The 14,940-nt window shown below is 34.6% G+C and overlaps 1 protein-coding gene across 2 annotated transcripts in view; it reads right to left on the bottom strand.

The window, feature by feature from the left end:
* The window catches only part of GLS (glutaminase), a 69,278-nt gene that overhangs the window by 48,305 nt on the left and 6,033 nt on the right, over positions 1 to 14,940 (bottom strand). For both annotated transcript variants that reach the window (XM_049810418.1, XM_049810408.1), the window contains exons 2-6: positions 12,166 to 12,262; positions 11,558 to 11,679; positions 5,259 to 5,388; positions 4,449 to 4,528; positions 2,385 to 2,548 (exon numbers count right to left, since the gene is read on the bottom strand). In XM_049810418.1, coding sequence (XP_049666375.1) covers positions 2,385 to 2,548; positions 4,449 to 4,528; positions 5,259 to 5,388; positions 11,558 to 11,679; positions 12,166 to 12,262 — 593 coding nt within the window. The remainder of the gene's footprint in view (positions 1 to 2,384; positions 2,549 to 4,448; positions 4,529 to 5,258; positions 5,389 to 11,557; positions 11,680 to 12,165; positions 12,263 to 14,940) is intronic.

Genomic DNA, 14,940 nt, shown 5'->3' with positions numbered 1-14,940 from the left:
CAGGAGAAGGTCACACGTATGGATAAGAGATATTAACTGTACATATATACAGGTATTGTCAGACATGTTGCATCATGAACTTAATCAGCATGAAGAAACCTACAAACTGCTTGACGACCATAACCAGGAAAATTATTCCTGATGATGCCTATTTCAGACACATTTTACTATGTAAAATTCCTGATTTACTTCAATCAACTAGAATAATAGGGTTTTAATTAACATGGGAATTGCTTTAGTCCTCCAGAAATCTGAATTGTTCGATGGGCCACATGTTCCCTTTGATAAAGGAAGTTTTAAAATGGAATATTCACAAGGCTGCAGAAGTTTCCAAATTTCCATCGCAGAGCACAGATCTTATTCAAAATGTACATGATTCATATTAATGCTTTTTTGTTATAAGTTGGCATTTTTAGCTATAATTTAAAATTGTCTTGTAATTTCTCCATTCTTTCCAGCTTGAATCTCAATACTAGTAAACAAAGAAATGGAAGAACATCCTGTTTTAGAAATTTTTAATGTAGCAAGTACAAAAAATAGCTTCACATGCATGTCTAACCAGTTTTCAAAGACCTGCATATCACTTCACAAAATCCTATTTACAAACATGAAATTCAACTATATCAGAATAATTTGAAAGATAATAAATACCTATATTATATTTTATTTTTAAATCTGATCTTCCAAGTAGTTATGCATGTTCAAACTACCAAATACTGTGCATATCCAAACTTTATAAATCAATTTAAATCTACAAGTAAAGTGTAATCCCTTCTTCCCTCCTCTTTCTTCACTCACAGAAACTCAAGCTTCCCTTTCTCTCCCTATAACTGCAATGTTCCTATTTATTAGACTTCTATCTTTTGTTTTAGTCTTTCATTTAAAGACTGTATAGATAATAGGCTGTTCAGGTTAGTTCTAACACATTTTTCTCATGTCAGTTGTATCAGCAACACAAGCACATACTTAAAAATTATAATTTTTATCATGTAGTCTTCTCTATTACTTTCATGCACAACTTTCAATAATTCCAATTTTCTTATTGCATAACAGTCTTATAAACACTCATAAAGTCTAACAGTAATATAGTAAAAAACCACAGCCTAACAATTCATCTTCTCTCATAGTTCAATTTTAAAAGTAGCAACAAAAAGAAGAGAATGATTACTATATTTTCTGGCATTTCATTAAAAATAAAAAAAAAAAGTTAAAAAGAAACCCCCACACCTATATTGGTCCAAAGGGAAAAATGGGCAATTTTCAAAATGGTCTTCTTCACACTGTACAATATTGTATTTGGAAAAACTAGGAAAGCAAGACAGCAAACCTTGATAAAACGCTTAATGCCCTCTTGGCAATACACATGCACATTGGTATTTCATTACCACTTACTAACATAACAAAAAAGAAGAAATAAATTGTCAAGATCTATTATATCTGTAAGTTTGGAAAGATGATTTTAAGGTATGTACTAAATATAATTATGTAGCATTAATATGTTAGTAATATAGATATTTAAGTCAGAACTCAATACAGTCCTTGACAAAAATATCATCCAAGCCTTACACTGTTAATTAAATATTAATTGCAATACCATGGCAACAGAAACATTGTTCCCTTACTGAGAAAGATCTGCTAGAAGAAACATTTGTGCTTCAGAGATACCATCCAGTATTTCCTCTAAAGCTACATGAGTCATCCTTCTCAAATTTTTGCCAGTGTTTTTAAAAATAACATTTTCATGCTTGAGAATTAATACGAAAAAGAAATAATCTAGCTAAGTACTGTACAAGAAATTCTTGCTAAAGCACTCCTGCCACAGGAAAAAACAAAACCAAAAACAACAAAAAAACACCCCTTGTTTTGAATCGGTAGCCAAATTCAGTTTAGAATAATCTGTGGGAAGATGTGATCAATTTTGCCTTCTGGAAACTAGCCAGTGCTGGCCTTTGGCATCAGCATCTGCTTCTTAGAGGCCTGAGAAGGAAAGTGATAAACGTGTTTCTTAAAATCAGTTTAACATCTTTGATTCTTTCATCATCATTTTACAGAAGGCATGATTAAGGAACACTTGCTACCAACTCAACTAAATATACATTTCCAGTACCTGCATTATCAAAATTCTTTGTTTTTTCATACAGCTGGATAACTAGCAAATAGAACAGAAGTAATAAAGCTTCTTTTACTAGCATTCTAAATTACACAAAAGTGAGTGACAAAGGATAAGCACACCTTGCTGATGGCAAAATATTTTGGGTCGCTGTCTAATAAGAAGACTTAAGAGGATACAGCAAAATGAAAAGACTCAAAATCAAACTGTGTAGCTTGCTTTATAATTTTCTAAAATTGAGTATTTGCATTATTAAGTATTATATATCTCTTACCATCTTCATTCAGGAACAATTTGTTGAATCTTAATCCACTAGGCTCTTTACCAACATATCTGTGCACATATTCTGTGCCAAGATCATTAACAGCAATGGCATATTTCAAAGGCTTTACACAGGACTGAAGACAAAATGGAACTTTGGTATCGCCAACAGAATGCCTGGGAAAAACACAAGATGAAGAGGTTTGAAATTTCCTGTTTGCCAGCTGTGGCAAGTAGAGTGTAAAATGCTTCATCTATTCTTCAGCATACTAGGGCTATTAAAAAAACACCAAAAAACTCAGAAGCATATTATTACTAAGTCTCATTTTAAAGACCATAACAAAACTATTTCAAGGTTTTAACAATTCCTCCATAAACTAAGCATAACAAAGTCAGTTGTGGTGATTACTGCCGATGTAACAAAGTAAAAGCAAGGTCAGAAATTGGTTTGTACCAGAGCAAAAAATTCACCTCAGACCTCTAGCATCACACTTACCCTACTGAATTGCAAACTGCATACTCAACAGGGTACAGCTGACCTGAATATAGCCACTATATATATTTATGTCTATATAAACAAAGATGAGATCCAATTCAGTTTTGGAACTCGAGGGCAACAATTACATAGCTGTATTTACATTCCTTTCCATAATAGCATAGGTATTTTATTACAATTATTAAATGCTAGCTTTTGGAAAGTTTACTTTCAACATCCAAGTCAGACTGCATTAAAGAATGACTTATACAAGCAGCATAAGACCCATCTAGAGCAAAAGGCTCCAAGCAACCACTTGTCTGATGGCAAAATCAGAAGTGTATTTGCTTCTTTTCTTTGCAGAAAACACGAGAAGGTTTCAGAGAAACTCGCAAAACCATTTTGGCATTATAAAAATTAACATTACACAACATTAAACATTACAGAAATTAGCATTATAAAAACTTTCGTTAGTACAAGTTATAATATCCAAAACAAAGCAAAATGCCAATTTAAAATATTCAAAAGGGAGAACAATTTTATTTTTCAAGCTGTTCTACTATGAATAGATTATAATTCAGACACTTAAGCAGGGAGCTGAAAAATACTTCAGGTCACTTGTAAGTTCTTCCCCTAGAGATTATAAAGCATATGGCTAATAAGAAACAAACATACAGATCATAACGATCACATTAAAATGAACCCCAATCCATAGTCACCATAAGCAAGTCTGATGCTCTCTCAGGAATGCCCTATTCACCCAGAACATAAGCCAACACCTGAAAATTATGGTACTCGGAATATGCAGTATGACCATATCAAACTGCAGGCCAGCAGACACATGCAAACTGATGACTATCTCACATTGTCTAGTCACAAAGGTACACACAGAACAGTTCACCTTACTTCTCAGCTAGATGGTGTGATATACTCCTTTACATTTAGGCTCTTAACTGTCCCTGCTACACTTACTTACTAATAAAGAAAAAATAAAAATAAGATCACTCTAGCTATATCTAAGACCTACATACACCCTCACAGGAGAAAGTTTAATCAACTTGAAAAGCAAAATCACGTTAAGTTCTGTCCAGTTTCCACATTTGCATTTTAAAGAACATGGATCTGATTTTTTTCAATGACATATAGTGATAATATAATAATGCTACAGTAAGAACATTAATATGCAGAAGAGGAACTAACTTTAGTACATCGTGACCTACAGAAAAGGTAATACAGCTGGAGGCACGGGTACTATTAGACAAAGCTCTTCAACTTCCAAACATTAATACTATGTAAGTATTGTCCTTTGGTAATCACCAAAATTACTCACAGCTTCATTATTGTGTTTGGATCATAAGCGCAATATAATCCAGCTTTAAATACAGTATTTACAAATACTATTTAAACAGTATTTTATAATAGCAAAATAATTCAGCTTAAGCAGAGAAGCTGAAAGAACATTAAGATCACCAAGTGTATTTTACTTCTTGAACAACTCCAGCAAAGCTTTTTCTTAATTAAACCATAAGATAACATGAAGTGCTCTTATGTGTCAGATAGTTTAAATAATTGAAATAGCAAAATCTAGAAGTTAGAATATACCTCTGTCCATCCACTGTGCAAAGTGACACACCCCACAAATCAGGGCTGAACTTGGCCAGCTGTGGAATATAGTCAGCAACCTATCACAATGTGAAATAAAAAAGATAGACATTACAACTTCCAAAATATTTAACTGTATGTTAATATACGTTAATTAAAATGAACATCAATGGAAAGTATACACAAAGTACAACTGAATTATTCCACTAATAATCACCTAGTATATCTAAAACTTCATTACAGATTATTATATTCACTAGATCATTATCAAATAAAACCTTTTTTCGAACTTCAGCACATGCTAAGAAGAATGTCTGTTCTCTGTTACAGCACGTTCAGCATTTTCAAATCATATGAAATTTTAGCTTGTAAAAAAGTTCAGGGTTTTTCAACTAATTTATTGAAAATAAGCACTAGAATAAAGTTTAATTAGTAACATAGGTATGGTGTTAACAATTATTTGTGTCACACAACCCAACCAGTTGTGTAGTAGCGTAATTCTTTTATAGACTAAGTTTAGTCTGACAAATTATATAGCAGTTTTATAGTTTATGTAAAATAAAGAAAGAACAACACTATTTTCTCATTCTAACCTCAACACTGTAAAAGATTGTTAGAGTTAAGAAACTGTATTTCTAACACAGTTTGCAGGCTGCAGGCATAACTGAACTTCCAAAACTATTTTATTAAGTTACCAGTTTAACATTTTGCTAAAAACATTAAGAAAAATCTGTCTACTTAACAAAGAACGTATTTGGTTAATATCCAGAAATGTACAGAAGTTTGAGGTTGAATTTACAAACAGGTTACCTTTCCTCCAGATTGTTTTTTAGCACTTTCATACAGCTCATCAATATGTGAAGTAAACGACATAAAATCTGGAATGACAAACTTCCTCCTGAAAGCTTGAGTAAGCAACACAATATTACTTTGTACGCACCTGCAAAAAGTTTAAAAAGTTTATTAGTCTTTTGACAAAGTATTGTCAAAAAGCCTACTTAAGCAGCAATTACATGCTATTTAAATAAGGACCGTCATCCCTTGAAGTTATACGCCTACCAGAACAGGTCTTTATTAGAAAGACTTTTCAATTTTCCACTTCGTCAGTTCTATTTTTTAAAAATTATTTACATTGTTTCATTGCATTCCTTTTCATGCCTTTTTACTTAGAGCTCCTCTTCAAAGTTTCAACTGTGAGACTGTACTGCATTGTACTATCAATTTGCCTTCAAGCAGCATCTAAGCTTGTAAGAGGGATCTAAGCCACCCATTTCTTAGGATCAAGACACATGAAGGTCATCTAACCCAGCCCTTGTCCAAAGAAGTGTTAATTTCAGAGTTAGATTGGACTTCTGAGGTTCAGGGTTGGTTTCTCTCACTTTCAACTGGTTTCACTGAATGCTGTCAACAGACAAAACTGGAATGAGTTTCCACTCTAATAAGAGCAAAACCCTGTGAAAGTACTGGATAACATCTTCTAAACTAAGCAAAAGTTAACACTGAGCAGTACTGCAAGTCTCTTGCTTCAAACTACCACCACTTATGGAATCTTTGCTGACTTTTAACCCAGAACACAGTTACATTATCATCCACACCCTCTGAACATCAGCCCATCTGGTACATCTAAAAAAACTGATGAGGTAAAAAGGAAGGGACTTATCTAGGAGAAACAGAAGGGAAGGATCAAAACACAAGCTGAGACATGTTGCTGTAAGTGGTGTGTTGGGGGGGGGGGGGGGCAGGAGCAGGGGTGGGAATTGGGAGGTATTATCACATCAGTTGAAATATGACCTGATAAAGGGTATTAACAGCCCTATCCCAGGGCAAGGAAGAGAAAGAGAGGTTTAACATCAAACAGTTTCATTAACACGCTCATACTACGCTTTCTGGCAATGTTGACAAAAGCAGAAACGTACTGGTAATACAGACAAATGGAAAGTTAAAAACATCTAGGCCCTTACTACAAAAAAGAACATATCCTTCCAACGAACGCTTACTCAGAGAAGTAAAAAATTAATTTCTAGGGAAATATTTTCTCTTGGAATAGATAATTACAATAATTCTATTATTAAAAGTCATTATCAGCACAAAATGAAGATGCATGAAGATGAAGACCAGTGGGCAGAATTATCTTCCCTTTGAATCCCATTCTGTTTTTTTTAAACCTTCAGATTCAACTCTTTTCTACTTAGAAGACTTTACCTCAAATTCAAATGACAGCCGTTTCAAATGCTGGTAAGCACTACTCTCCAAGAGTGAAAGAGAAACAGGAGAGAAGTTTCCATTGTACACATTGGCATCTTAAATACACTTCTTTACGTTAAAATTGCAATTGAGTTGGTTTTGTTGCAATTTGCCATGCTTATCCACTCCTTTTTTACACATCTTGCAAAAAATCCTGTTCGTTTTTGTCCCCAGCAGCCTCCAATTACAGTTACCTACTCCAGGTGCACCAACCCCTTTTCAAAAGTAATTAATAACAGTTACAGCAGCTATGTGTGCAGAAGGAATAACAACATAACGTGCACTAGGTTTAAACTTCAGATGCACTTCTACATTGTCTGTACCACCTGGACAGCATTAAGCACTCTTGTAAGAAAAAAAATAAATTCAGTTTACCCAAACCTATTAAAACGACTCAACACGAAGTGTGGAAAACAACAAGAAGGAAGTATGCACTGAAATACAGTCTTCTAATACCACATTATGTTTCTGAAACAGGAAGGGCATTTATACACTTACTGATTTACATCGAGTCTAGGATGCCGACTTCAATAATTCAATCATTTTAAGCTAGAGATTGAAACTCACTGCAGAAGTAGCTATGCTGGTTAAGGACATTACCTATTTCTGCAAGAAGCTGTTGTTCCCAGACTTCTGCCAAGGTCAGTGTGTGGGTATTTATCCTGGTACTCCTTAACCCAGGCAAATCATATGAATTCACAGACCAAATTAAATACAGGGGTTCAGTTAATCTAGATGGGTACTTGGAACAATTACTGCATAGACAAAATAACAGGGGTCTTAGTAAGCTCCAATTAACAAGGCAGTAATATTTTCAGTCAACAAGAGGACACTAGCCTTCACAGCCTCTAATATTCTGCAACTGACATCTCCCCACTGGAGTTTCTAACCACTTTATGTTCCAGGTAACCCTTTGGAGACAAATGGTCTCAGGCTCAGGAAACTGGAGCAGTAGGAAAAGATCACAGGGAGGAATTCAAGTAAATCAATATATTGATAAATAAAAATCTTTCTACAGTCAAATTTTACAAACAACTTTGTCCTTATCTCCCTAGAATTGTTCAGGATGGGTACACTAAAAACTTCCCACCTCAAATTCTTCCTTGTCTCCAAACTTTATAATCTCATCCTAAAAAATTCTGTCTTGCCAAACCCCAATCCAAGCATTTCTTCCCCCATTTGAAAACATATCTTTTCAAACTATAAAACTTCCCTGATGCATTTGGATTAGGAAGATTAAGATGCAAGTCTTATGATCTATAATAACTTTCAGTGACCTGTATAACCTGAAGGTATACATATCTATATATATTATATATAGATAAGTTTGGCAGTTTTTTTGGATACTGCATCTTTGGTCTCTAGCATAAAGTTAGGATCACTTTGTTTCCTTTATCATACAACTTGTTACATTTACCCATTCTTTTTCAAATTTTGGCTAGGACTGCTGATTATTGCTTCCCTACACAAAGTAGATACCTGCTAAAAACACAGTCTGAACTCCCACCAATCTGAAGAACTGTTAGGCTACCTATATAGCTGAATGGACATCTTTTTTTCCTGTTTAAAAAGCTACAGTATAAACATTACAGAAAGGAACGTGAAACTTCATTTCCAAATAGCAAGATTAGGTCTGTAGAAGTCTTCACTATATTTAGACATTTTAGAAAAAAAAGTGACATTATTTTGACAAATGAGGTAGTAATATTATAACATAGCAGAAGTCCTCTACATCATCTGTCAAAAGCTTTCTAACTGCTCAAATAGGATGAACACATTTATTAATAACTGGGTTAAGTATATCTAAAATGAAAGTCTTCCTCAGGATTTGCTACCTAAAATGAGAGAGCAGCACAGCCATTCGGCAGCAAATAGATAACCCTGTTTGATATCCAGCAACAGATTGTCAGGTTTATGCTTAGAACATAACATACCCAGATTGCTGCTTCCTACCTGCAGATCAGAGAAGATTTAGCTATCAAGACCACAGTTCTGGGTCAGTAAAGCGGGACAGATACCACCCTGTGACAAAGGCTAAGTCTAAAAAGACAAGTAAGTTATTCTGAAAAAGAATTGGGTTTAAACCTCAGAGTTATAACTGTTACTCAGTAGCTATTATTTCATTCAAGTGTGCCATTTTCAAAATAACTCAATTCTGATTGCCTCATGCCTTTCCTTCCCTCCCCACCACCCCCCAACCCTCTTGGCCAAAATATTGTTAGTTAAGAGATAGGGCTTTTTGCAAGCCTTCTATACTTCTGTTAGCAACAAGCTGTGAGTTAAAGGAAAAACTAAGAGGGGTACAAGGATTTCTTACAAAGATTAGTAGAAATTTTTTTACAAACTAGCTACAATGTCATAGAAACAGATCTAAAAAAATAGGATATATCAAAATGTGCACAATTCATGAGGAAGATTAGCATGTACAATCTTCCATATTTGTTAAGTTGCCTAAGTTTCATCTAACAATAGTTAGATAGTAATACTACTACTACTTTATTAAGTAGTATCATAGCTAGGGTACCCAAAAAAAAAAGAAGAAAAATAAAAGAAAAGAAGTCACATAGCAAGCTAACTAGCATGCTTCACTGCTTTCAGTAAGCAAGCTGTTCTCAGCAAGGTATTGTTCATGCTACAAAGACCACGTATATGTTATACAGACGCAACATGAACAGCTAATTCAAGAAATTTGTCAAGTGCTCTCTCTGAAATGTGCACCAGTGAAGCCTTCAATCCAAGAAACTCTGGAGATGAAAGATTAAAACCCCAAGTTGTTCTGCCTGTAACAGAGATTTTTTCCAAATTTTTATTTAAGTGGAGAGCACTGTAAAGCCAATAATCTTCAAAATAAAGCTTTAGTCAAATTGGAGCCTAATGGTTAGAACCTCTAAAAAGGTGTTGAAACTTCTGTTACAGAGACGGACAGTACAGATGCATAAGCTAACATATTTTACAGGTAATTTCTACTGGACTTGATTGATTTAGTCAAGCTTATGCTAGCACTACTCCACGTCACTTATCCTTGATGCCTTCTTTGATCTAGCAGCTTTGGATTCAAATTCAATGGGAGAATTACACCACTAACTTCTATGTTCAGGGAATTGAAGCTTCAAAGTCCTGATGTAAGTACAGCTGAGTAGATACACTGTTATATTTCACACCTTAAACACTTGGAAAAGAAGAAAAAAATACAGGAACCCTGTACAAGTCTGTACACAGCAAATGCAGTGTACCTAAGAGAAACATATAACTGAAGTTTGGGGGTTTTTAATTTATAAAAAAGTTCACACCTGCTCCTGCAAAGGAAAAATCTGCTATGTGAAAAAAGATTCACCTCTCCACCTTCTATATAGTCTTTATGTTGGAAACTCTTCCTACACAAGAAGTAACTGTGTAACCTTTCTATGAATTATCATAGTAACAACCACTCCCCTAACACAGAGGATCAAATCCTAGAGATGTGAGGTAGAACACAGGCTAGTCTTCCTAATTAGCAATCACTTGTCCTTTTTTAATACAGAGCCCTTGCCTAAAAACATAATTTATAGTTTACTATTACAAAAAAAGCTTTCTAGTATGAATGTAACGCATAATAGAGAAAGTATTTCCTTTCCAATCCAACCATATACCCAGGAAGGTTTCTGACTGTAACAATTTAGAGTTTTTACTGTGCTGACGAATAAACAATGAGGACCTGTTCTTGAACTTAAATACACAAATAAAGTTAGTCCATGTTGTACCTTTAAGAAGTATCCCACATTTGATTAAGGAGTTGACTGGTTTGTTATTTTGTCACACACACGGACATCCATTTTTTCCTCAAGGGACTTCCAAAAATGTTTATATATATTTAAAAAAAATATAACATATATACTTTATATTTACATAAACCAGGTAATTATATAATATAGTATAAGCATATACTGTATATTTTATATACTTATATGTATGTAAGTGCACCTTCTTTTACACACATACACATAGATTTTAAATTGTTAACTGAGAGAAAATAACACTAAACAGCATTAGTTCACAAATTCAAAAAATGTTACAGAACAACAAAAATGTACCAATTTTGACAAAAGTATACTCTTCATGAAAGAAGCAAGTTTTAGATATTACGTCATTTACCCAGTAAATGGAATAAAAACATAGACTCAAAAACAGTCTACAAATTTCATTTCAAGATTCAAGAGCCTCTAAACTTTCAATCTTTTGGCACACAAGATCTGTAAGCAGGGGAGCAAAGGAGTGTGCTTGGAATGAACTGAAGACAACCTGAACAGTGCTTATATTGTTCAGCTAACTGACCACAGACTTTTCTTTAAAAAAAAGCATCAATGAAATATGGCACATAAGTCTTTCCCAGAACAGACCAAAGCAGTGTCTACAGTCCTAACTGCTCTCATCTCTACATATCTTGAAATTTAACTTCACTCTATTTTTCATACACTCACTTTTAGAATTAACTACATACATACTCCGAACATACACAGAAGCAGCATCCTGAACTTCAGATTAAAAACTGATGATGCAGCAAGAGAGTTTTATGTACTCCTACTAAATATTCCATGCTGCATCAATTAATTTATTTGGCATCTGACCAAGAGTTGCAGTATGGGGTCAGATACACATGCAAACAACATTGATACATTAAACCCTTGTGGAGATCATACAATCTGCCTGCTGCCTGAAACCATAGAACAAACTCATATGAAAATAGCATCAGTAGGAGTGTATGTTTGACTCCCTTTCTAATTACACAATGATTTAGATACCTTATGTCTCTCCTAAGACAGTAGTCAGTAAGACACAGACAACATTCATTTAGAATTATACAGTTACATTATTGACAGAAAGTTTACTTTTTAAAAAGGTCTTTGTCCAGCATAACACCATCTGAAGTTGTTTGAAGTGTCAGTCTTAACATATCCATGCACTCTTTCAATCGTGGATCAGATGTACGTAATCCTGTAGATTTGAGTGCCTATTACAATAAAACAGTAATTATTAAAATGAGAAGATATGCTATTACAATCAAGTTGTCTACTGCTCAGTCTTATTTCTCAGGGTAAGAGACATCTGCCGCTGTGTTATCAACACAAGAGACATTTTTACACCTTATTGATCCTTTTGCCATTTTGGCTGCATCTTATGCCAAAGCATTAATGTAATTTGAAATCCACAATGGCCCAACTACATTTTATGCAAGTGCAAATACTGCCCAGCCCTGCAATAGACACAGATGCTTTCAAGCATACTCTTTTGCACAGCAAGGAGGTGAGTAACAACAGTAGCACACTCATTCTCTTAATTACAGAAACCTTGCTGGGGAAAAAAAAAATATGTTACATTCCTTGCTGCAGCAAACTATGTATAATACAAATCCTTTGCTTCGTATTCTTGCATTTAGGAAGTTAAAAAACTTTGTAGCAGTTAGCTTTCATACAGCACTCTGGAACAGTAAACTTACAGTTATGAATTTATGAACTGGTATTTTTTCTTGTCCTTCTGCAATAGTATAGAAAAGTAGATCTTCTAAGCTAGGAAGGAGACCTTGCTTCATTTTACTGAAACAAACAAACAAACACACACATGCATAGATTAGTTTAGTGCATATTTTTATTTATACACATTTTTCACTACCAATATAACTGCTACCACTAATTTCAAAGAACACTTTTATCATTGAACATGAAGCTTAATTCAGCTTTAAGTAGGGGAAAAACTTGGTAATATTAAAAGTAGCATACATATACTTTACAATAGCAAACACTCTTACCTGCAACATAGTCATGTTTTTACTAACATACATTTATTGTTAAGATTATATTTAGAATTGTTTTTCCCCTTTTCTTGATGTTACAGAGTATAGACATGTTACTTGCACAGAGGATAAAGTATTTTTAAGACTCAGAGACCTATGTGCCTCACTTCCACAAAGAGAAAGAGATGATGAATGTGTATTATTTTCTTCAAAATAGTCCTGGTTTTAGGAACTCCTAAGAGGAGTCCTAAAAGCCCTTGTCCTTCTAGAAGCTTATGTAAGCCACATCAGTAACAGTGAAAGCAAGCAAAGCCATCTGCAGCATAATACAGTAACCTGAACCACCTCAGGCACCAGAAGCAGCAACCCTCATCGTGGGTACTTAACAAAGTTAACATGCAGTGTAGATACATTGTCACTGTGTTTATCAATGTAAATACACTGGCTCTCCAAGTATTCCATGTGTTAACTACCTGACTCCCAGATACACTTTCTGTATGGCTGCATTTTTTTGTAACTTATTTCCATTTTTAGTGAAACGTGAAGGAAACCTACCACATTAAGCATCAAGATTCCTTCCAAGAGAGAAAGCCGCAATACTGACAGCCTTCCATCAAAGCCTTTGGAAGTTCTCTATAGGTTTAACCTCAAGAGTTTTGCCTTTCCTTGATATTCCAAACACCCTGAAGCAGGCAGGAGCACAAGCCTGTACTCAGTTCTTCACATTTCCCCTGTAAGTACGGCATCATAGCAATGTACACCTCCAAACTGCTATGGGCAGTGACAGCAAAGGGCTTCAGATCAATTCTTTTAGTCCCCTGAAGTTTACTTCTAGACAAAGCCAGCTTGGAGAACACCAATGTTCTGATGTTTGACAAGCAAAAATACATAAAATCAAAACAAAACAGTTCTCTAGTAAATGTAGACATAAACTAACTAAAATGCAGTGTATGCAGTCTTCCATTATTTTAGCCATCAATTTTAAAGCTCAGTCTTATAATCTAATAACATTGGCAATACTTTGTTACTATACTTTAACATATAAAACTTATTGCCCAAAACTAGAATGCTCAGTGGCAACTATCTATTTTTATACACCTATTCCTGTGTGTACAAAAAGCAGGTCTAAATTCTAGTCATGAAAGTTTTCACAAGATTAGTAATTCTTTGAATATCAGTACTCAGTTTATAACTACGAAAATAAAATACTACACCTAAGCACAGACCCTAGGTAGGCCAATGCAGTCTTACAGACTGACATTTAATCCTCCCTCCTCTCCCAATACTAGCTTACTCTAGCTCAACAACAGGTCAGCTTTATGATTATTTTTAATAAAAATCTGATTATATCCAAATACCCTTTTAAATTTAAGACAACCTCTAGATTGCACTCACCTTCCTCCTTTCCTCATAACTAGCAATGAAAACCAGTAGTAAAAATCTCACCTCTCATTTTCCAATTTATTTAAAACACTGTACTTACATACTAAGAACAGAAGACAGCTTTGTAAGCCAACAGAACTTTCCTTGTCTTCCAGCCTGGATTTTTTATTTCTTTTTTTTAAGTGATGCTGACTGACTAATGCACAGACAGGCTGGCAATTCAACCAAGACAAACGCCTGCAACTACCTCAAGCAAAGTACTGAACACCCTTTTTCCTAAAGAAAATTCAAGTCTTCCACGCAGCACATTGCACTTTAAATCTTTTGAGAACAGTATGTCCAGTCAAGCCAACAGAACCAAAATTACTAACATACCAATTAAAGCTTCATCCTGCATCTGCATCCTAACTCTGGAGCTACGTACTTTTTTAAAGCTATGCTGAATTACATAGTCTACACCCCGACATTTTCCCCATTTACACACAGCATTTAACTAAGGTCCCCAAAGCATTAAGATTTCATGTTTTAAGGAATGTCTCTGCTACAAGACTTGTTACTGGATTGAAGGTCTGACAGAGGAAACTTCCATATTTCACTTTGACAAAACAAGTCAGCAAACACATTGAGATATTTTAACCAATAACCTATTTAATTACAAGTTTCTGAGCTATTACTCAGAATTTTACAGCTGTTCCAGATGTGGAATTTGTATCTGGAAGGGTGCAGAAAAAAACTTCAGACATTTGACAAAGATTTTTATGTGTCTCTTTGTAAGATTTTAATCTATTACAAAGATATGCACCTTTACAGCATAAATTCTCTCTTGACATAGTTTCCATATCTTTCACATCTGGTGCTGTTCAATATTGGGTCAGTCAGCCTAATTTAACAATGGATCTGCACTGACTGCCAAAGCAAAGAGGATGGCATTCAATATATTTACAGAAAATTGCTCTTTGTCAAATAACCCATCTTTGGATAAAGTTTATCAGCTAAATAGAAGTGGAAAGGCTTGCTCTGCAGTTTATCAGGTCAGTGATGTCAGTAACTAATGTTTGCTTAACCTAAAAGCTATGTTTTGGCACCGTGAGCACACTT

This window comes from Accipiter gentilis, chromosome 1, assembly GCF_929443795.1.
Source record: "Accipiter gentilis chromosome 1, bAccGen1.1, whole genome shotgun sequence".
NCBI classification, from domain to species: Eukaryota; Metazoa; Chordata; class Aves; order Accipitriformes; family Accipitridae; genus Astur; species Astur gentilis.
This window is presented reverse-complemented; position numbering and strand designations above follow the sequence as displayed.